We start from the raw sequence: 24,138 nt of genomic DNA on the forward strand, positions 1-24,138 counted from the left end.
AAGGGTGACTGAGGTTGCTAAACGTGATCCCCTCCCTTTCCTACTCCTGCTTCTGTCACTTCTGAGTCTTGTCCTGAACTGCACTGTAGCCCTCGCATGAGGCAGCAGTGGTCTCTGCTTCCCTTCCATGAAGGAGCAAGAATCTCGAGGTACTGTTGATTTCCATGAAAAGCTCACCCAATTCATTTTTCAGCAACTTGTGTTCCCCTTTTGTAATTGTGCAGCTTCTCCTCTTAACTGTTTAAAAGTACTTGTTGGCTCTCAAATAGTTATTTGGACTTTAGGGCAGAGCGCACAAGTGTCCAGTGGTTACTTGCTCCTCTCTGTAAGAGCTGCTTATCCAAATAGCAACAGCCCTTGACGTTTCAGTGCCACATGCCATCCTTTGTGTCAGTGTTTCCTCGTGGTGGCGAAGCCTTCTGAGGCAAGTCACCACTGACAGTTATAGGTTAATCTATCATAATGCTCGCTCTACCTTACATCCATATCACCAAAAATCACCAAGAAGAAAGCGTTATTCTCTGCAGACTTGTAGCCATTCTTCTCTGTCATGTGTAGCTTTGAGTAACCTACAAGTCTAGCTCAGTGATGTTTATCTGAAATCAGTCTACTGTAAACATCTATATATTCATCAGACCCTCATAACAAAATGCCATTATTATCCTTAGTGACAACGCTTCTTTGCCTGCTGACTCCATATGTAGTATACCACATATTCCCAGTGTGAAATCAGGAGATGTTCTTGGAATGATGTATTTACGTAACTTTAAAAAATATAATATTAAAGGTTTTGCTTCCTTTTTAGACTTTGTTGAGTATCATTTTGGTGTTTCCTTTTCATTCAAAACTAATGTTTCCTAAGATAATTGGAGGAAATACTGTGTGTATATGTGTGTACATATTCACATGCACATGGGCGTGTGTGTGTGTGTGTGTGTGTGGTGTGTGTGTGTGTGTAGGGAGAGAGAAGATAGGCCCCAACATGTTCACACATGCAAAAAACCTGGTGTCCTCAAGCAATCAGGAATAAGTTTAATAGTATCTACAGCTTTCCTCATTTCACTGTGGTAAACTAACTTGCAGATGTAATTCTTTCATGGAACTACTGTTAATTTGTTGTTTTTTTTCCATTCTAGGCCCTACATAATTGTTAAGAAACAGAAGCCAGCAGTCACAAATAAACATATGGAAGAGCTGGCTCAGGGGTACAGGTAAATGGCCAAAGTAAAACTTATCTGTCTCCTTAATATGTATGTGCATGATTTAATCAGCAATAATATTATTTGATCTGGGCTTTTAACAAAAGTGTATTTTCATTTTTAATCTCTTTAATTTTTCCCCACCAAATATGCCAGTCTGTTAAAAAACATATTCTTTTTCATGTGAACTTGCTTAGACACTGTAAAATATTTATCAGTCTAGATCATGAGAGTTACAGAGTCTCGATGTAAATTAATGCACCATTAAGTGTTTCTAGTGAGAAAAGGATTTACAGCAACTGTTGGTGTGCATTTTGTGGGTCTCTTATCATGTGGCGTTTCTAAAGTCAGGTTCTTTTTTTTTTTTTTTTTTTTCAAAAGATGACCGGTAAGGGGATCTTAACCCTCTACTTGGTGTTGTCAGCACCACGCTCACCCAGTGAGCGAACCGGCCATCCCTATATGGGATCCGAACCCGTGGCCTTGGTGTTATCAGCACCGCACTCTACCGAGTGAGCCGCAGGCCGGCCCAAAAGTCAGGTTCTTTTTATAAGTGGGGACCAGATTGACAAGAATCACAGACACTTTACTGGTTTTATTTCAGTGGTTTGTGATCTAAGAATAGCATGTTCCAGGTATTATAATGTATTGATACTGGGAGAGAAATGTGCATTGGGCCCAAATGAAAGCTAGTATCTTCTGTTATGTAAAACACTGCAGTAAAATGCTTTTTAATAATGTCTCTTCAACCATTATTTTCTCAGGAATTTTGAAGATTTCTTACATGAGAGTCTGGTTGAGTATTTAGATGTGAATGAAGAAAATGATTGTAACATTGCTCTCTATGAACATACAATTAATAAGTAAGTAGGATCTATAACAACCATAATTCAAACCTATCCTGACTATAGAAATTACCTTCTCTTTTCATTGTTATCTTCAGTTCTTGTGTCATGTACTCCTGGTAGGAACTGTTAGAAGTATACTATTTTTACTATTTTATAGTGAAGCATAACCCATCATTTATCCCATATAAGAGTATCAAAGCTGCTAACAAGTCATCCTTAGGTTTAATTGTCCTTCCTATTCATGTGAAACTTAGTTTATATTTTTCAAAGGAATTGCTTTTCTGATTTTAATATTTGATTGCTTCCAAAATCTAACTAATGATTCAAGCGATGTAAAGATGTATGTATCTCTTCTAGAGAGGATTTTGTCAATGGACATCTGAATTCTTATTGTCAGTGCAGGAATTCTCTATGTAGTATGTTGTAAAAATATCTTTAAGTTTATGTGCAGTGTAAACTTGGTTACCCTAACCCTAGAAAATGATATTTTTAGAAGCATCTGTGTTCCATTTGGAATTTATTTAAGGACATTTGTATAACTTGCTGTTTGATGTATGTGACTGATGTGTTGATTACCTGAAATTGGAATTCTTGCAGTTATATTGTTTAATGTTAGGGAGTTTAATACTACCACCTTATACTATTTATGTCTTCAAGAACAAGTACTTTTCTGTTTTCTGCTACCAGATGAAATATACCATTTTATTTTTGTAATAATTTAGTAAATAATGCTTTTTAGTCCAAATTTTTTATTCATTAAAGATGTGAATCTCTCAAATTACTATTTTATATCCCTCATTTCAAGATTGAGTATAAAAGAGAACTTTTTATAGTAACCCCATAAATGAACAGTTCCATCCTTCATCATTTCATTTTGTATCATTTTATGACATGTCATCAGTATCATTTGGCTTCATGCCCAAGCCAAAAACCTCAGTTTTAACCTTGACTCCTCTTCCTTACGTCTACATCAGTCCCTTAGCCTGTCATGTGAGCCTTTGGAATACACCCAGAATCTGATTTCTTTCCACCACCTCCATCTACCACACTAGTCCAGGCCACTCCTGTACTTGCCTAGATCCTTGCAACAGGCTCCTGACTATTTTTGCACATGTCCCCATCTAGTCTCCCCCTACCACAGCAGAGTACTCAGATCAGTTCTCTTCTGAAATCCCCCCGTGGCTTTCCATCTCCCTCAGAAGTCCTTCCAGAGGCCTTCAGGTTTCTGCAGGATCTGTCCACCCTCGCTTCACCCCTGCACCATCATCTCCTGCCTTTCTTCACTCACTGTTTCAACTGCACTAGCCTCTTCTTCACACACTCCAGGCATGCTTCTGCCTCAGCACCTTTGCACTGGCTGTTTCCTTTGCCTGGAACACTCCCACCTACCTGCATGGCTCTCTGCTTCACCTCCTCCAGCTCTTCACCCAAGTGTCACCGTCTTGTGCAGCCCGGTGGCGCACTCGGTAGAGTGCAGCGCTTGGGAGCGTGGCAGCGCTCGGATCCCATATAGAGACCGGTCCGCTCACTGGTTGAGTGCGGTGCGGGCGCAACACCGAGGGTTGCGATCCTGTTACCGGTCACATAAAAAGACAAAAAGGAAAAAAAAACATTATTCTAGCCTATAAAATGTAGCTTTAATGTTCTTTAAAAAAAAAAAAAAATAGTGCCCTTTCTGTCACTGCTGACAGAGGCCTAAAGTGTTTGAGAGGATTGGGATGCTGCTTCGTCATAAGGTCAAAACAATATTCTTCAAGCCAAGAGCTACATGGAAAGCACCCTCTTTCACCAAACCAGGGACATAATTCAATACATGTGCATTGAAGAAAAAAATAGATGGATAACTGGATAAGTGGGAGATTTTTTATCTGATATATTGCAGCTAAATTTCCATGTTTGATTGGGACCTGGTTATCGTGGAAATCACTTCTCTCAACAGGTACTGTAAAAGGGTACACTTCAGAAACACTTGAAGAAATAGAGGGCCAGCAGAGATGACAGATCCTGGATGTGATATGTTACTTTCAGCAAAACCTGAAAATGATCTGGCTGCTCTTTCCCATTGAAATATCTGAGTTTCTTTCTCATTTAGCCAAAAACTGAGTTTTCTGCAGAGAGATATTGTGAAAGCAACCAGTATTCTGACATCTGCTAGATGAAATATTATATTGTGTTCAATATCTGTAGCAGAGCTGTCTGATAAAAATATAATGCAAGCCACTTATATAACTTTAAATTTTCTAAAATAAAATAAAAATAAAATAAAAAAAATAATAATAAAGTGACATTAGTTTTAATAATATTTTTCTTTTACCTAATATATCCAAAATATTGTCATGCTAGTAAAAAAAATTTTTTTTTTAAAGTGACATTAGTTTTAATAATATTTTTCTTTTACCTAATATATCCAAAATATTGTCATGTCAACATATAATCAATATTAAAATACTGAAATATTTTACACTTTTTTTTACCCAACTACAAGTCTTCAGAGTCTGGTATGCACTTACAGCACATCTTAATTTGGAGGCTAAATTTTCATCAGAAATAATTGATCTGATTTCATAACCTTTACAGTTGAAAAAGTAGATATACAAATGTAAGTTGTTCCCAGTATAATTAAAAGATTTTAAATAACTGAAATGGGTTTTTTAAATTTAAGTTTTAAAATTTAAAGTTATTAAAATTAAGTAAAAAATTCAGTACCTCAGTGACACACACTAGCCTAACATTTCAAGTGCTCAGTAGCCACAATTAGCGCATGGCTATGGTATTCGTTCCTATAGATCTATAGTAATGATTCTTAAAGGGAATATATTCTGCTCCGTAAAATGTTGATAAAACTTTCCAATTGATGTAAGTTGAAAGAATGAAGAAAAGCAGGCTACTTGTCCATGTTGATAATGTTGACACAATATTCCATTGTGTTCAGTATAGTAATTCCTTTATGTGTTAGTTATTATTAATTAGTATGTATTATAGTAATGGTTTGTTTTTTATATAGGCATTCCATCTGTCTCCCTTCTCATATTTCTATCACTAATAAAAACTTGTCACTAAAGAAATTCTAAGTTCTTGTTTTATTATATTTTGTTTAAGTATCTTTTATTTTATCTGTTTTTCTAGTATCAAATTTTATTGTCTTAAAATGCCTTGGGGACCTAGATAATAATATTTTTATACCCTTTATAGACATTTATTTTAGTATTTAATTTTTAAGATGTCTCATTCTTCATTAACTTGATAGGGATACAACCCACTTGGAGATTGAACCCTTCACCCTTCTTGGCGTTTGTGCTGGCCTGATCCCGTACCCTCACCACAACCAGTCCCCGAGAAACACATATCAGTGTGCCATGGGGAAACAAGCTATGGGTAAGATTTTCTTCTTAAACATGGTTCTAAATACTCGGGGGGAAAAAAACCTTATGTCTTTATTCTTACTTCACTAGTATTCTGTGTTTGGACAAATCAGGCGTTGGTAACACCTGAGGATTACCAAACTCAGGGGGTTGCCAGTGGAACTCTACAGTGCTTGCCAGGGCCCTGTCATGTCTAAAGCTTAAATAGAAATGGAGAGAACCTCTCTGAACTGGTTTCCTTGACCTATAATAAGCAACACATAATAAATGTCACGGAATTATGAAAGAGTAAATATAAAGAGAAAAGCCCTATAAAATGTAAGTCATTAACTAGGAGAAATGTAAGAAAGAGCAGAAAAACTCAAGGTTAAGTGGGGAGGGAAAAAAATAGAGATAAAATGTACAGTGTGTATTAGAATGTACCTAGTAATTGCCTGGATGACATCATTGAACCCCTTATGTCCTTGCAGTTGCCACTAAAACTTATCCAATTCATGTCACACCAATTTCTGAGTTCATTTTCCTTCTCTCTTATTTTTCTTCCCTTCATCTATGCATCTATTAATTTATCTATCCATCCATCCATAACATTTACTGAGTATAACTACAGGCCAGACATGGCCGGAGCTTGAAAATATAGAGATGAGACGGAGCCCTGTGCCCAGTGAGTTCACAGTCTAGTAGGAGAGACCAACAAATAAAACTGTAATTCAGTCTAGTGTGATGAGTTCCGTAAGAGACCAAAAGCCAAGATCTAAGGAAATTAGAGGAGGAAGGTCAATTAAAGGTAGAGAGCGGGTTGTTTGTGAAGGATAGAACTGAACTGAGTCTTGGAATACACCAAGTATTTTTTAAAGGTCTGGAAGTATGAGCAAGCATTGTATGGGAAAGTCTCAGTACTTTGGTATGGCTGTCTTGTATAGTGTGGTTAGAGAGGTATGCTGGAGAGGTATTTTGACTTTTAACTGAGGGTGGTACAGAGAGGATACCAGCACACCCACCCAAAAAAAGTTTTGCTTGTAAGCCTTTTTGCAATTTTTTAAAAAATCCCTTAAATCCTAATAAATTTAATAAATATTATTTTCATATTTGTCTATGACATCAGTATGACTTGTCATGTCTGATTTAAAGTACAATAGAAGGAACTTCATAAAGAAACCATAAAAATGTACAGGGAAAAGTGTTTGCATCACCTTTAGGTAACAACCAAAATGTTGTTAGCTTCTCAGTTTCCAGCAATCAGCTGCAACTGACCATAGCTTGACAATTAAAGAATCCTATTTCTTCATTATGGATGGAGAGTATATAAATTTTTATACTGCCCTTTGGTTAGCCATGAAGGAATAAAAATCATGTTGTTCTGCTATCATTTACCTGAATGATATAATGCCTGGACAGTTCAGAATAATTCCCAGTGGGAAAATCTAAACAGCAGCTCATCAGTTTAGCCTTTCCCATTCATCCTCAGCAGCAGTGTAGGCTGATTTCCCACTTATGCTTCTGACTTGCTAACAAGTTGAAAATATACAGTACTGAACCCTGTGTGTCATGAAAGGGCTATCACTTCTATTGGGTTTACCAAACCATTTTGTTTCATGATGTGAATCCCAACTGAAACAATACACCTTTTGTGTAGAACCTTCAGCAGAATTAACAGAAGACTAATCACTCGATCGCTAATGCCACTCTTTAGTGTGTTTGAAGATTGAAACAGAAAGAGCTGCATCTGTCTCTACTTAATAAAGCTTTTTCTTTTTTTATTAAATGAAGAATAGACTTGAAGGAAAGAAATAATATTTTTATTTTTATAACTCCCCTCCCCACAAAAGAAAAAAAAAAAAGGCTTTATTTTGTGGCCATGAGTATCTGAAATGTTCGGTTAGTTACCACACACAGTTAAGCAGGATCAGTGTGTACAGAAAACCAATTCAGTGTCTGTAGAGTTCTTTTGTAGTTTTCTGTGTGAAGGTTTTTTTCCTCGTTTTGTTTTGAGTGTCATTTGCAATTCATTGTCTGTGTTTTCTGAGGTTGGTGTATTCAGCTGCTCTGACCCTGGGTCCTGCACATTTAGCTCCTTGGATACAATCCTCTGACGTTACTGCTGACGCGAGGAAGACAAAAGCCACTGAATATCTTAAGTAATAAAAAAAGCCTTTGTTACTATTTGTTATTAAACACCTGACTGGAAAGAAAAGCCGTAGATAAAAGTAAATTTAAAGTTGGCACATAACATGGCAACATTTCTCTTTGGACATTGAAGTTGCTACAGAAGTATTGAGCGAGGTCTATATGAAAAATCACAAAAGGAAAAAGGTCAGCAGAGGGAGAAAATCCACAGCAGATACCCAGGTCAGTAAGTGCAGACTTAGCACTTTGAGTAGGACGTCTCTGGATCATTTTAATTCTAGGCAGTTTTGACAGCTGATAACTAAAAGTCACATTCTATCCCATTTTAAATACGAGCCATTGCTGAAGACTATTCAACTTTCATATTCTATGTGAATTTTCTAAAATAATAGTTATTATTTATCTGTCTTTTAGTTAGTTTGTGTAGAAAGTAGAAAATAGTAGCCCAGAGTTAATTCACTAAATATCCTAGCCAAATGAATTTTCTAAAATAATAGTTATTATTTATCTGTCTTTTAGTTTGTGTAGAAAGTAGAAAATAGTAGCCCAGAGTTAATTCACTAAATATCCTAGCCAACCTGGAAAATTTGCTGTCTACCATTCCCTACCAACCCCTCTCCCTCCCCACCCCTAACAGTGAAGAAATGAAAATCATTTTCTATCACTAGGAAGGAGACCAAGATTAGCACAAACACTGAAAGCCTTACCTTGGGTGTAAAAGAGCTAATCCAAAATAAAACACCAGCAGAGGGTGTTTCTTAAATCCTGGGCATTTTACGTTATTAAAGTTCAAGTTTCCTCCCAACATCTTACTGTGCTGCTGAGAAACACCTCTCCTCAGTGGATATGGCCGTGTGTGTTGTGATGTACTTCAGAACGAGAAGTCAGGCAGATGTGGAAATGGCAAGGTCTCCAGCTCACTCAGCACTTCAAGCACAGACCGTGTCTTGGGGTGAACTGTGTCCTATTGGTGGCCGATGCCAGGTTCATACGAGTCACACTTTCATATCCTGCATATTTTATTAGTTGGCAATCCTCTAGTTGAACACTTTCTCCTGTTTAAAAGGATCTTTCAGTCACTGTCAACTAAGTTAATGAATATGCATCAGACCTTCCTGGCCCCCACCCGCAGCTTCTAACCATCCCTTTCCTCTTCAACTCCAAATTGGTGGGACTTGGTTTCTTAACTCAGGAGCTAATGCAGCTTCTGTTTCTGTTTGCAGCATATTCTATTCCTAAGCGAATAGTTTCATCCTTTGTATTGCCCACTTCCCCACTTTACAGTAGGAGGAGATGTACTGGAAAGAGGCTGGAGAATTCGGAGAGATTAGGAAGACATAATATACAAAGATTCTCATAAAATTTTATTTCATTTTCCCCACTTTCTGTTTGAATTTTTTTAGCATATTTATTCATTATTCATTTGGGGTACAAATGAAAAAAAAGTCTTGTTCAATTATCCCTGGCAATTCTTTTTTATAATTCTGCTGCTGGTTAGAAAAAAATGTTAAATCAATGTAGCTATTTTAGGTATAAGCTTATGTGGTGTTTCCTAAGACTAGAATGTTGACAATAAATACTTGTGGAGGTAAAATTAAACTAAAGTTACATATGTAAGTTAAAGCTGGAGGTAGAATGGGTGATACTGCAGGGTGATGGGATATATATTTTTATTATTACTACTAATATTGTTAATATTGGTCATAATGAATGTTACCACTTATTGAGTACCCAAATGCTTTACCTACATGTCTTCTTTTAGTCACAATAATAACCCATCGAGGTATAATATATACCTTTTTTTTCTGACAAAGATGCTGAATCCCAGTTTGTTTGAGTAATATAAAAGGTTACATTATGTCTTCTATACAAGTGTAATGTTATCTATAAAACTTGCAATAATTCTTCTCAACCCAAACTAACTTCTTTTCTCACTTTCTCCTATCTAATGTGAATCACAATCAGGCTGCCTTCCCAGCTAGACTTTAAATTATAAGCTCCTTAAAGACAGGGACTGTGTTATTTATTACAGGTCAAGTATCCCTAGTATGAAATGTTTGGGAACAGAAGTATTTCGGATTTCAGATTGTTTCAGATTTTGGAGTGTTTGCATATACCTAAGGAAGATATCTTGGAGATGGGACCCAAGTTTTAACACGAAATTATACACAGACTGAGAGTAATTTTATACAATATTTTAAATAATTTTGTGTAGAAACAAAGTTTTGACTGCATTTTAATTGCAACCCATCATATGAGGTCAGGTATGGAATTTCCCACCACTTGGCATCATGTGGGCACTCAAAAAGTTTCAGATTTTAGAGCACTTCTGATTTCGGATTTTTGGATTAGGGATGCTCAACCTGTACTATATGCTTTGTGCCTAGCATAGTGCCAGTTTAGTAGATAGTATAGTAAGTACTTAATAAATGTTTCAAAAATGAATGAATGAATCTCTGAGCACACTGAAACTGTTAAGAAATAAGGGGCAGATTTTTAAAAAGAATTTTGAAACAAAGATAAGTTGGAAGACTTATACAACATGATTTTGACTTACTATAAAGTTACTGTAGTAAAGACAGTATGATATTGACAGAAGGGTTAGACATATATAGGTCAATGGAACAGAAACAGCAGTCTAGAAATAGACCCACATATTTATGAGTGATTGATTTTTAATGAATGTGTTGAAGCAATTCAATAGAGAAAGGAAAGTCTTCCCAGCAAAATAAAATATGTGTATATCTGGATGGAAAAAACTGAACATCAACTCCGACCTCATAGCATATAAAAAATTAACACAAATGGATCATAGCCCTAAATATAACAGCTAAATCCATAAAACCTGAAGAGGAAACAAGTGAAAATCTTTATGACTTGAGTTAAGCTAAGATTTTTTTAGATAGGACACAGAAAATACAAACTATAAAAACACAAAATTAATAAATTGTACTTTCTCAAAATTAAACCTTCCTCTTTGAAGGATAATGTTAAGAATATGAAAATGCAAACCACAGAATCAGCAAAAGTATTTGCACTATATATCTGATAAAGGATTTGTATCTAGTATATATAAAGAACTCTTCAATAATAAGATGAACAACCTAATTAAAAGGAAAAACAGAGAGAAAAACCAGGCACTTCACAAAGTTATAGGACTGAGCAATTAGTACATGAAAATATGTTCAACATTACTAGTTGTCAGGTAAATACAAATTAAAATCACTATGAAATACTCCTGCACGTTCATTAGATTATTAAAATTAAAAAGACTGGCATACTAAGTGTTGGTAAGGATATGGACCAATTGAAATGCTCATTCACTGCTGGTGGGAATGTCAGGTGGTATAATCACTCTAGAAAATTCTTTAGCAGTTTCTTGAAGTTAACCTACCAAACAACCCAGAAATTCCACTCTTGAGTATTTACTCAAAAGATATAAAAACATACAGAGACTTGTACACTAATGCTTATGGCAGCCTTATTCACAGTAGCTGAAAACTGGAAACAAAGCAAATATTCATTAATAGGTGAAATGAATAAACAGTGTAATTCATACAATGGAACCCTATTCAGCAATAAAAAAGAATGAAGTGCCATACACACAACCATATGGTTAAATCTCAGAATCATTATGCCAGATAAAATAAGCAGATACTATGTGATTCTATTTATAGAAAATTCTAGAAAATGCAAACTAATCTATAATGATAAAAAACAGATCAGTGGTTCCCTGGGGCCGGGGACAGAGGGAGGGATCTTTTGGAGGTTTTAGAAGTATTCTGGATCTTGATTGTGGAGATGGTTTCACAGGTGTATATACCTGTCAGAACTTATCAATTTGTACACTTGAAATGGATGAAGTTTATTGTATTCAATAATGTTGGCTAAATGAAAAGGAAATTAGACAAAGGAAGACCAAAAAATTCATAAAACTTCATTTAATTTTTTTCAGAATACCTTTTCTAAGCTGTTCACATCCTTACTAACCTTTTCTATCTCACCTTAAAAGGAAGCAGTTCTTCACTATTTTAACCTATATTGGTATACCTTGCTATGCCAACTTGTGACTTCTTAAGAAAGATATTGTCAAGAAAATATGGCTTTGTAAGAAAGATATGTCCTGGGTATTAGGAAAAGGAAATCATTGGAGACCATAGTTACAGCAAAATGGGACAGAAGTAAAATACAGCTTACAGATATTCTCATTGTGTTATTTTTTTATTTTTTATTTTTTTTTTGTCTTTTGTCTTTTTTATTCCGTGTCCGGCAATGGATCGCAACCCTCAGTGTTGCCCCCGTACCGGACCAGGGACCGGCAACGGGATCGCAACCCTCGGCGTTGCTCCCGCGCCTCGCTCAGCCAGTGAGCGGGAGCCGGTCTGTATGTGGGATCCGAACCCTCGGACGGGAGCGCCGCCGCGCTTCCCAAGCGGCGCACTATCCAGTGCGCCACCTGGCCGGCCCTCATTGTGTTATTTTATGCAAACACACACACATATATGTAATGCCTTTCTTAAGGAAGCCGAAAGTAGTAATAGGAGCATCCCAGTCTGAGCTAGACACAGGCAAGTAATTTCTTACAATATAATTTCTGTATGACACTTTCTCAAAAAAGTTTGCTTATTGGCTAAATAGCTAGTCATTCATAATTTTTATAAAAATTGTGGGGGTCTGATGTCATTTTGAAGTTTTATGATACAGAAATTACAGTTTATAAATCATATTTTAACTTACACACCCATAGTCAGTGCTGCTAAAAATGTATGTGCATGTATATGCCCACAAATTATTTAAAAAGTGTTTAAAAAAAAATTTGCCAATGAGGTCATAAGCACCAAACATTTGCTAAACTATTTTGCTGTTCTTCCATTCAGTGGTCAGTTGTAATGCCCAAGAATTATGTTCTGGCCTGGTAGCACAATTTATAGCAGGATCAGTTTCTTTCACCATTGTCCAGGGGGCAGCTATTTGTGCTTCCCTGCTGCATAATAATGCTTGTCTCAGGTTTCAGAAGACATGTTTGGCAGCCTGATGGGACATTGCCTGAACCCTTGCCTCAAGCTGGGTAAAGTACACAACTGGGGCTGAAATCTCTATTTGTGCTTCCCTGCTGCATAATAATGCTTGTCTCAGGTTTCAGAAGACATGTTTGGCAGCCTGGTGGGACATTGCCTGAACCCTTGCCTCAAGCTGGGTAAAGTACACAACTGGGGCTGAAATCTCAACATAAATTTTAAACGATTTCATGTAAAAGGACAAACTCATTGTTAGTGAACTTTACCACAGTCTCAGCAGCAGTATTACTATTTCTAAAACAGTAAGTGATCTGTTGCCAGGTGTCCTGCCTTGTTTATTAGTTGGCACTAAAATAACATAAATTAATTGGCAATTTATAGAGTACACTTGACAAAAAGTTCATGAAGTTCAGTTTGATTATTGTTTTTCAGTTGAATCTTGATAAATTTCCTAAAGATTTAAGCACAAACATATAAATTATATTGTCATAAAAAAGTATAATGGGATTCTTCAATTTAATTCGCTTGACATTTATTGAGCATCCATAATGAGCCCAGCACTGTCCTAGGTCCATTTCCTTGGTACACCCTACAGATTTTATTATTTCTTTCAATAGTAATTGTTGAGGAGTACCATATCGTTTCTGCTGCTTGAATAGTTTATTTTATTCCTGAATTGAAATCACCATTGCTTTAATGACAGGATTATGGGAAAAAAGTAAAAGGAAATAATTATTGAGTTTTGGTGTCTGCTTCCCCTTGGGCATAACTCCATGAAATGACACATAGGTACCTTGGAGTGTGTGGGTGTTGTGTATGTGTCACTATGGAAGCATGCACAAGAGAGACTTAACGCTACCTTCTTTTAATATTAACATCTGTTCTTCTCAACCATTCATGGGGGAAAAAATGCATACCTAGAAGAAGTTAAAGAGGCTCAGTAGCCCACACTCAAGCTCGACTCAGGCAAGCCTGAGTTTTCCAATTTTAAGGTCCATGAGTATCATCAGCTGTGTATCCACAAGCCCAGGGTTCTTCAGGCAGATCCATGAATCCCTATGTGTTTCTGAGGGGAAAAGAGAGAAAGATTAACATTCTGATTTAATTTGCAGCTAACAGTGACCCAATAATACCCTTCCAAAGACCAATCAGGTGGAAAGGCTGATTGCCAAGGAGGGAAGAGCCTACCCCTGAATGGACTTTACCCTAGATTCTTTAGGGGAGGGGACAACGCCTTTCTCCACGTTATCTCCAGTGTTTGGCACAGAGTAGATATTTATTAACTGCTTGATAAATGAACAGTTAAACTAATGAATAAATCCACTCTTCCCTGCTTTCATTTGAATTTCTTTCTTTATTTTGTTCCTTGCCTTCTCTCCTGCTTTCTTTCTCATTTAGAACTTTTGTGATTGTTGATTTCTTTTTATGAAATATATCTATTTGTCCCCTGTATAAACTCATTGCCTGTGAACACAGGGCGTTGTTTTCCCATAATTTTTCCCCACCAGCTGGAATTGTGCCTGGAACATAGTAGAATCAAATACAGAATTGTTGACTTGTGAAATTAACCAGTGGAAACTAAAATCCCTCAAATGGGCTCAAGTATATAAATCCCAAAAATCAAAATTGTTTAGATTAGTATACCCTGAGTGTAATTTTTCTTCTTAGTAGGATTTTAAATATTAGTGAAAAAAAAATGCTTTTAAAAGTTCTTAACCACCATGAGGGTATTGCTTTTGAAATGTTAGACCTGAAGGTTTTCTTCATTTTAATTAGCGAAGTTAATGTGCTTATCTCTATATTCATTGCTACCTAATTATGAGTGTTGCATTTTGTTTTCTCTAATATCAATGAAGGTACCATTGGATATAACCAGCGAAACAGAATTGACACTCTTATGTATCTATTAGCTTATCCACAAAAACCCATGGTTAAAACAAAAACCATTGAGTTGATAGAATTTGAGAAATTGCCAGCTGGACAGAATGCGACAGTTGCTGTGATGAGTTATAGTGGCTATGATATTGAAGATGCTCTTGTTTTAAACAAGGCCTCCTTGGACAGAGGTAAGTGAATTTTCAAAGCTCTAACACCAAAGGTGCTTTTTGCAGAATTAGAGATAAGGGTGATTAATGTAAAAATCACTTGTCAAAATGTTAATGTCAGTTTAAAGTGATTTGAATTTTATAATATACAGACTGTAGGTTGTTGTGTTTTGGTGTTGGCTTTTTAATGAATATTATATTGAGATAATTTGTTAAATATACTACTACAGAATATTTCTTCTTTGTTATTTTATTGATGAGTTGAGACAATTCCTCAAAGAGAAAAAATGTAAGAATTTGCTTATTTTCCAGGAAGAATGACCATAAATGAAATAAGTTTTTTTGAATGCGTCTATTGATATATTCAACAACAAACCTGTTTGAGAGGTCAGCAGTAATATGTGGATGTAAAAGCTTTTTTCTTGTACATCTTGACTGCATAATCTGTTACACCTTTTTTTTTTTTTTTTTGGCCAATTAACAAAAGTTAAAAATACACACATGCAAAAACCTGGCTTGTAGTTTCTGTGCTTTTCTTTCTCATTTTTTTTGACAGTTTACTTTTGCAAGTCACCACTTCCTGGCTTGTTAGCCATCACCTGAGCTGAAGTGTGACTTCTGTATTCATAATCTCTGTTTCTCTGTTTCCTCTGGCATACCCGCTATGCCTTCCCTCGTTGTAGTTGCTAGGCAGCCGTAATAGTACTCCTAGACATGTGTCTTTGGCATTAATGTTGGCTGCACTTAATTTATGCCTCTTTTTTCCTCCAAATGACAACAGCCATGCTTTAAAACTAGATGTTTTCTTTTCTGATTAACTGGTAACATTTATGTGGAAATCTGAAGACTTTGTGATATCTGTCAGAAAGTCTGCAACACAATTTAATGATCTGGGTTTACTGTCCCCTAGCTTTCAAGCTACCACCTGTAAATAAAATGTCCGTTTACATGTAGAAGAAAACACTTCTTGAGTTCATGCAGTTCGGATTCACGCTGCACTTCGGATTCACGCTGCACTTCAACACGTTGCAGTTAATGGCTATTATATGAAATTTCAAGATCACATAATGTTTCCAAACCAGCTGGATTCACGCTGCACTTCAACACGTTGCAGTTAATGGCTATTATATGAAATTTCAAGATCACATAATGTTTCCAAACCAGCTGGCTCTCTGAGCGGAGTTTATTATGGCCATACACAGTTTACTAGGAGCCATGATGACTGAGACCTTGCTTACAATATAGAAACGTCTTCATCTACCATCCAGTTGTAGAGATTTATTTCATCACATTATCACCTTCATATTTAAAAACACATTAGAGCACTGAGTTTTATTTAGAAATCCACTTTTACCTGATTGATTTTTCTAAACTCACATTCTTAGATTTCTTAAAGGAGTTCTGCTTTTAGTGGAGAATCGTAAGGGAAGGATTTTTCAGCCATGCATTTATTTCATTGGTGATAGCTGGCATTTAATCCTGAGACATTTTCCTATTTAAGTGAACTCTGACATGGCTTAGTATATCCTGAGGAGTTAGAGAATATAGTTTGAAATAACTGCTTGGCCAAAGGGAAGAAAGAAAGAAAAATGCAGCCACAGAATCTTAGGAAATGATATTTAGTGTTGAAGGAGTGAGAGCTCTTTTGGGTAACTACAACGTATGAAATTTTTTTTTGTTTTTAAAGAGACGGTGTCTGGTTATGTTGCCCAGGCAGGAGTGGCTATTGACAGGCGCAGTCCTACTACTGATGAGCATGGGAGTTTTGACCTGCTCTGTTTCCGACCCAGGCCAGTTCACCCCTCCTTAGTCAACCCTGTGGTCTCTGTTCCCAGGAGGTCACTATATTGATGCCAGACTTAGTGCAGACACCTAATTGGCATAGTGCACTATAGCTCCTAAGCTCAAGCGATCCTTCTGCTTCATCCTCCTGGGTAGCTGGGAATACAGTAGCTGGGCACCATTGCACCCAGCAGATGAAATTTTTTTTGAGGGATTCAGTGGTTGAGTTTTTTGCCTCATCCAAAGGTTTTTCTTTTCTCGATTTTGCTTATTTTTCTTAATGTTCAGATTGTTAATTAGTCTCAGGGCTCTTCCCTCATCCACTAGATAAATACAATCTAAACATGTAATTAAACTCTAGTCTTTAGGACAGAAGCAAACTATCTCTCCCATTAAAACCATTTGGTTGTTTCTTCTTTTCATTCTGTCCTCTGGAGAAAATTTAATTTTTTTGTTTGTTTGGGACATCCTCTAAATGTCAAAATCAGAAAAAGGAAAACTTTCTAGGGAAGATTAGCAGAAGTTACATACCAAAAAGATGTCTACCAAGAATCCTTGCTCAGGAGTCAGTGGACTTGGTCTGTTCTCAACTCTGCTATCAACTTGCTAGGTGACCTTGGCCACTTAATTTCTCTGGATCTCCCTCATGGTGCCTGTAAAACAGAGGGGTTAAGCCAGGTGATGTCTTTCCAATTCTAATATTATGTGGCTGTGTTATCTGAAAGAATCACAGAGTCACTCTTATATTTCTCTCACCTTCCTCCAACATGACAAGATGTATCCATGCCAAAAAAGATTCCAGTGTTGTTTATATGGACAGTAGGGAGGGGAGGAGTCCTGAGCCATTTCTTCAGATTATCAGATTGCTATTTGGTTTGTGCCAGTCCCAGATTATCCAAACGTAGAGGAGTTTTGGGTTTTTTGGGAGGGTGAGGTGAGATAGGTTATTGAATAGCAAACATTCATGTTTTCTCATAGTTTCATATTACTAGTGGTTCTCATGCCCATTTTGGTTTCATTTTAGGCTTTGGGCGTTGCCTTGTATATAAAAATGCTAAATGTACATTGAAACGATACACCAATCAGACTTTTGATAAAGTGATGGGACCTATGTTGGATGCTACTACAAGGAAACCCATCTGGCGACATGAAATTCTAGATGCAGATGGTATTTGTTCTCCAGGTAAAAGCTTTAAAAAAATTTTTTTTAATGTTTTTGAAATTATGAAATTATTCAGTAATATTTTTGAATATTTGGTAAACCGGGCAGAAAAAAATAACCTGTAATACTAATATCCAAACTCAAACAGTGGATCATTTTTGATGAATTTTCTTCCAGTCTGTTTTTACGTTTTGTTTTTACATAGTAGTAATCTATTTTAATTGTAATTTTCTACTTATAATCTTGAATCACAGAAAAGCCACTTTAAGGAAATATCTAGAATAGACCTTCCAGTCTGTTTTTACGTTTTGTTTTTACATAGTAGTAATCTATTTTAATTATAATTTTCTACTTATAATCTTGAATCACAGAAAAGCCACTTTAAGGAAATATCTAGAATAGAGTTGTGTCTTTGTATCTACACTGGTTTTTCTTCATTTGTACATTTAGTTCACAAACTGACTTTATGATCTTCTTCCCCGAAAAGGTGTGACTCCATTAAAATTAAAAACTTGGAATGAATTTTGTTGATGCAATTTACAGCCCCTACCCTTATGGGTCTTACAGGCTAATTTGGGACACTGGCATTAATCAAAAGATCATACACAAATGTGTCAGATTACAACCAAGTTAAGGAATCATATAGGTAGCCATGAGGCCATTTTATAGCAAGGGAATTTGCCCTAGTTAGGAAGATCAGCATAGTCTTCCCCAAAGAAGTGAGCTGAAACCTGAGGGAGAGGTAGGAGTTAACTAAGGATGAAGGGCACAGAATATGTTCAAAGCTGAGAGCAGAGCTTGTGCAGGTGTCCTAGAGCCTGGTAGTTGAAGGATCTGAAGGAAGGCCAGTGTGGCTAGGATGAAGAGAGTGGGAGCGTAGGGAAGAGAGTGCAGGGAAGCGTGGGGAACGTGAGACGAGAGACAGAGAGCGAGGGAGGGCGGGTCAGGGCCAGACTAAGCAAGGCCTTGCAACCGTGTTACTGTTTTCATTATGATCCTAAAAGCACTAATATGATCAGGTATGCCTTTTGAAATGATCATTCTGAATACTCTGTGGGGAAAGGATTAAAAGGGCACCAAAATAGAGGGGGGAACAGCTGAGAGCTCCCTCTGCAGACCACATACCAGGAGCTATGGTGAAGGTGGAGAGCTGAATTGGGGAGGTCATTAGGAGGGAAAGCCGTGTGATCCTGTGAGTGGTCCGTGGGTGGCAAACGCTGTATCAAGGCTCAGTGCATGGCTTCCCCTCCTCCTCTCTGCCTTTGTTTCTTGGAGAATTTCTTTCGCTCTTTATGCTGGTCAGTGTGGCTTGGAAAATAAGTGTTGTAATAGTACTACAAGTAGTTGGACTTTGAGCTTACCATGAAGAGATGAAGAGCAAAAAGGGAACAGCAGCAAAACCAAAGAAATATTTTTATTTCCTCATTGCCCAAGTTAAGTTGGCAGTGACATATTACTGGTTGAAATAACTGTAAGTAAAAATAAGTGGTCCAAACATGTTCTAATACCCTAAGAGATATATAAAATTGCTGTTTACTGAGATGACATATCTCTCATTAATGTGGTCCCCTAAATCAATTTCTTAATTTCAAACAATCTGTGATTTTTAAAAATTGCTTGCAAAATTGCATCTGAGCCTTGTTAAATTCTAGTTCCCACTGTATGGGCTCATTTTTTTGTTCCACGTCTGGATTTCATGGACCTAGTCTAACCCCACATTTTTTTATGCCCCAGTAATCTTTACATTCCACACGGATGATAATGATATGTCTAACGCACTTCTATTTTTCTTAGGTGAGAAAGTAGAAAACAAACAAGTGCTTGTAAATAAGTCCATGCCCACAGTGACTCAGATTCCTTTGGAAGGAAGCAATGTGCCACAGCAACCACAGTACAAAGATGTGCCCATAACGTACGTACTGGTTGTGCCTCGGTAAAACAGAAAGGTTACAAAAAGAGAAGGAATGGGAGAAATTGGAAGTTAGGTCTCGGTGGGTTAGAGAACTAGAAATAGCAATTTTGAGTACTATTACTTGTCATGCAAACAGCATGGCATAAAAGATAAAACTGGGCTGTGGAATTACGTAGACCTTCTAACTCAGGTTTGAAATATAGACCAAATAGGCAGGGGTTTCAGATGGAAAGAACAGCAAGATGAAGCACACATAGCATAAAAGTGCCTGAGTTTTGGAGGATCAGTGCACCTTGCTGGGACTGGGTTGTGGAAGAGTTGCGAATTCGTTCTGTAGGAGGTGAGTGACATGGTCAGATTTGTGTTTTAAAAAAATAAAACACACTGGCCACTGCATGGTGTCACCAATATACTGGAAGACAGCCAGATTCTAGCACTGGTTGCATTGTGTGTTATCTTATGTGGATAAAGCATTTAAACTCCATTGGCCTCAATTTTTTCATTTATACAATGAAAGAGACTTGTTAATCTCAAAATTTCCTCTGAGCTCTAAAATATAATAAAATATGAAACTTAGTGAGATGTGCCACACTGTGATATAAAAACCCAACTAGAAGAGATATCTAACCGAGCCAAGGTGAGTTGGGTTAATTAAGTGCAGGAGGTGTAGGGGGAAGAGGGGATGATGTAGGAGAACTGGATTCCTGAGTTTTACATTCAACACACGGTTTGTTACATCCTGCTGCATGCCAGCCACATGCTTCTTCTTGTGCCAGGGATATAGTGCTGAAATAAGCCACAGCCTCATCTGCAAAGAGTCACATCTAGTTGGCAAAGACCTCCACACACAAAAAGTACATAATTACCATGATCATAATAGCTTAATGAGAATTTACACTGTACTGGTTACTGTTCTGGGCATTTTATGTGTGTTAGCCTACCAAGGCCACACAGCTACAAGTGGCTGAGCTGGGATTTGAGCTCATGCAGTCTGGCTTCAGAGCCCCACTCTTGAGCACTGTGCTAAATGCAGCAGAGTGTTGTGGTGCTATGGATTTGTCTCTGGAGTGGGAGCAAAGGAGAAAACGGACAGTTCTTTTTGGGGAAGGGTCCAGACCCTTGCAATGAGTCCTGCAAAACAAAAAGCTATTTTAGAATTACAAAAGCTCTTTTCCTGTTCTGAATGAGTATATCTCATGTTCTACTCAAAGCTCATCTCTCCTCCTTTTGAGTTCTTAATTTCATCCACTCCTTTCAGAGACCTTTCTCTGTTTTTTCTCCTCTACCTTCACATAATTTCAACCTTTTTTCTATTGATTGCTTCCCTATGGGCCAGAAAATGTGCTCAGATATTTCTTTATCTTTAAAGAAATTAAAAGCTTTTTCTGGATTTTGTGTTCTTATCTAGCTACCGCAGTATTCCTCTTCCTTTCACTACAAAGCTCCTCAGCAGGGTGGGCTGTCATCTCCATGTCTGCTTCTCTACCTTCCACTCGCTCCCTAAACCCTCTGAACTGGTCTCCTACCTCTTCTTTCTGCTGAAGCAGCTCCAGAAGAGGTCACCAAGGGCATCCTGTTTGTTCATTCATTTAAGAAATATTGTTTGAGCACTAACAGTATGCCAGGAACCATTCTAGGTGTGTAGAATAGTGCAGTGGACAAAACCAGCAACACCCTGCCTTGTGTAGCTCACATCAGGGAGGGAAAATGGGTAGTAAACAAATAAGCAAAACCCAGAGTTGGCCAGATTTGCCAGATTCAACAGACTCTTCAGTCCTAATCTTCTTGTGGGCTGAGACTTTCTCTTTTCTATTTATCTTGTTCCCCTAATGCCTGGCACATAGTCAATAATTAGTAAACAGTTATTGAATGAATGAATGGATTTCATATGACCTTTCTATAGCATTTGACATCACTGACCTCTCTCTTCCCTTGATTTTGTGACACTGCTCTTGCCTGGCCCTCCCAGCAGTCTAATTAATCACTCTTAGCCTCCCCTCCTGCCTGGCCTTGTGGTGGCCTTATCCTGGCTGGTGACTCTTGCACCTTGTATGGAAGAGCTCCCCCACTCCTGGCACTCCAGGCATCCTCTTTTTGCTGACTCCCAGATAGATTTCTGCCCAGTGTCAGCTCCATTTACAGGGCCCCTAAGCCCAGACCAAAACCATCTTTTTCCAGACCCCAGCCCCAGCCCCACCCAGGGTCCTCCTCCTGGGCCCCACTCTTGGCTAGTGGCACCACCATCCAGCCACTCGCTGACAGCACAAACCTGACTCCTTGCCTTTACCTGCCACACACCAGTGCTGTAGGTGCTGTCTCCTTAGCAGCTCTCTTATGCTCTCCCTCTACCCAGGACTCTTAGTTGTCAGTAACTGTTCATCTGCCCCCAGGTTGCACCTATTTTGTAAATTACTCATCTGTTCACTTACTCTCTTGAGTAGAGTAAAACTTGAGTAAATTCAATAAAATTCTGAGTGACAGTGTCGCCTGTGGGAAAGGTGAGATGCCCAAAGCCATCTGCAATTCTAGGCACCCTCAGTGTGCTTCTCTTGCCTTCCCCTTGCACACAAGGCCCCACATTTCTAGGAAATCACCTCTTTTGCTTTAAAACGTACCATCCTCCTTTGGACCTCTGTGCACTCGCTGGGGCTGTTCCCCCTGCCTGATTAAGTCTCAACTCCTCCATAGTAGAGCTGGACAACTGCCCCTTCCTGCCACCACTGTCATCCATAGCCCCAGCAGAATCACCTGCTGCCTCCTTTGGGCCTTTCCTCATGTGACTGATAGCCTTTCTGCACTCACCTCTCTCTTTACTGGATCATGAGCTCTTCTTGCACAGGAACTGTGTCCACTTAATCTTTGTGTGCCATAGCCTATAAGGGTCAGACACTTAGTAGACCTTTAATAATATCTTACTGTATGAAAAAGAGATAAGAGGCAGCATATGTGAAAAAAAATTGATAGTGGAAAAGCTGGCGGCTGGATGGTTTGCTTATTTGGTTAGAGCATGGTGCTAATAACACCAAGGTCGAGGGTTCGGATCCCCATACCGGCCAGCTGCCAAAGGGAAGAAAAAGAAACGCTGATAGGTATAAAAGTAGTACTACAGAGGTAGTTACGAACTTGGTGTTGAGTCTGATGGACTTGAGCTCAAATCCCAGTTTCATGTTGTATGAGTTGTGTGCCTTGGACAAGTTACTTAACCTCTCTAAGCATCAATTTTCCTCATATGTAATAAGGGAATAATGATATGGGACTGTTGTGAGGATTAAGTTACATTATGCCTGCCTCATAATAAATATATAGAACTATAGAAGGGAAATTGTAAAATTTGACTTTAATGTTAAAAATAGAAGTCATTTTTCAAAGCCCAAGATGAGAATGTTAAAATATTCCATGGTAAGCGTTAAATAAAACATGACATGTGGGTAATAAGTTCACAAAGGGCAATTTGAAAACTCTGTTTTAGTGACTTTTTCTTAACATTAGCTACAAAGGGGCAACGGATTCATATATTGAAAAAGTGATGATATCTTCAAATGCTGAAGATGCTTTTCTGATCAAAATGCTGCTGAGACAGACAAGGCGTCCAGAGATTGGAGACAAATTCAGCAGTCGTCATGGGCAAAAAGGTAAATTGTATCATTTCTCAACTTGTTTATAAAACTGGATATACTAAAATATTTATTAACCATATATATAAGAAATATTTTATAACTTCACCCTTTTAAAAATATACTTGAAAAATTACTGCATTGTTATCAAAATTATTTTTGTTTCGTTTCTCATATTAACCTTTTTATATTTTAATGACATGTAAAAAATATATGGTGGAATTGCTTATCTGAGCTATTTATTTCATTCTCCTGCAATGGCTATGCCCAAAATTATAATTATAAATACATTCTAGGTTATGTACCTATTGAAGTACACGTGGCTCTCCAAAAAATAAACAGTAATACCGTTTTTGTTTTGCTTTGTTTTTTTACAAAAGTCACATCTTTAAACTACCGCATGTTCTGTTGGGTCATACTATCATAGGATGTCAGTTCTAGAAAATATTTCAGAGTTATCTACCCCTTTATCTAGCAGATGAGGTAGTTCAGATCCTGTATATTCAGCAGCTAGTCAAGGGTGCACAGTTGGTGGTTGAGCTGGTATTAGAGCCTGGGTCTCCTAACCCCAGGGCAGCACTTTGCCCACTGCACAGTTGTCCATCTCCTATGTACAGTCCCACTGGCAAGCCTCACTCTTCTCATTGACGGTTACTGCCCAGTTTTTATCCATTTATAGTTTGATTTTGTTTTGATTATCTTCAAGAAACACAGCACTACATCACTATTAATTAACTCATTTGCATGGCCTCTTTTAGTCAATATACATAGTGTTTAAGGGTGGAAAATTTGTCCTGGCATTTGAATTTTGGTTCTGCCTGCCACTCATCTTTACGAACAGCAGTAACAGCTACCACTGTAGTAGCACTGTTGGCTGGCATTGTTCTCAGCACTTCACATGTACTAACTCATTTGATTCTCACACAGTCCTGGGCAGGTAGGTAGGTAATGGATCACTTCGGCTTTCTCACCTTGACTCTCACCTTTGCTTGTAATTTACAAGTGTGATATCTTCTTGCATTTAATTGATTGGTTTGAATATAACTGCACATTTTGTTCTTGCTGGTTT

The 24,138-nt window shown here is 37.6% G+C and overlaps 1 protein-coding gene across 1 annotated transcript in view; it reads left to right on the forward strand.

The window, feature by feature from the left end:
• The window catches only part of POLR3B (polymerase (RNA) III (DNA directed) polypeptide B), a gene marked incomplete at its 5' end in the record, with an annotated part of 63,314 nt that overhangs the window by 10,688 nt on the left and 28,488 nt on the right, over window positions 1–24,138 (forward strand). The window contains 7 exons of the mRNA XM_008576417.1: window positions 1,137–1,211; window positions 1,964–2,062; window positions 5,295–5,422; window positions 14,411–14,620; window positions 17,406–17,564; window positions 19,338–19,455; window positions 22,945–23,087. Coding sequence (XP_008574639.1) covers window positions 1,137–1,211; window positions 1,964–2,062; window positions 5,295–5,422; window positions 14,411–14,620; window positions 17,406–17,564; window positions 19,338–19,455; window positions 22,945–23,087 — 932 coding nt within the window. The remainder of the gene's footprint in view (window positions 1–1,136; window positions 1,212–1,963; window positions 2,063–5,294; window positions 5,423–14,410; window positions 14,621–17,405; window positions 17,565–19,337; window positions 19,456–22,944; window positions 23,088–24,138) is intronic.

This window comes from Galeopterus variegatus, unplaced genomic scaffold (genome assembly GCF_000696425.1).
Source record: "Galeopterus variegatus unplaced genomic scaffold, G_variegatus-3.0.2 Scaffold1346, whole genome shotgun sequence".
NCBI lineage: Eukaryota > Metazoa > Chordata > Mammalia > Dermoptera > Cynocephalidae > Galeopterus > Galeopterus variegatus.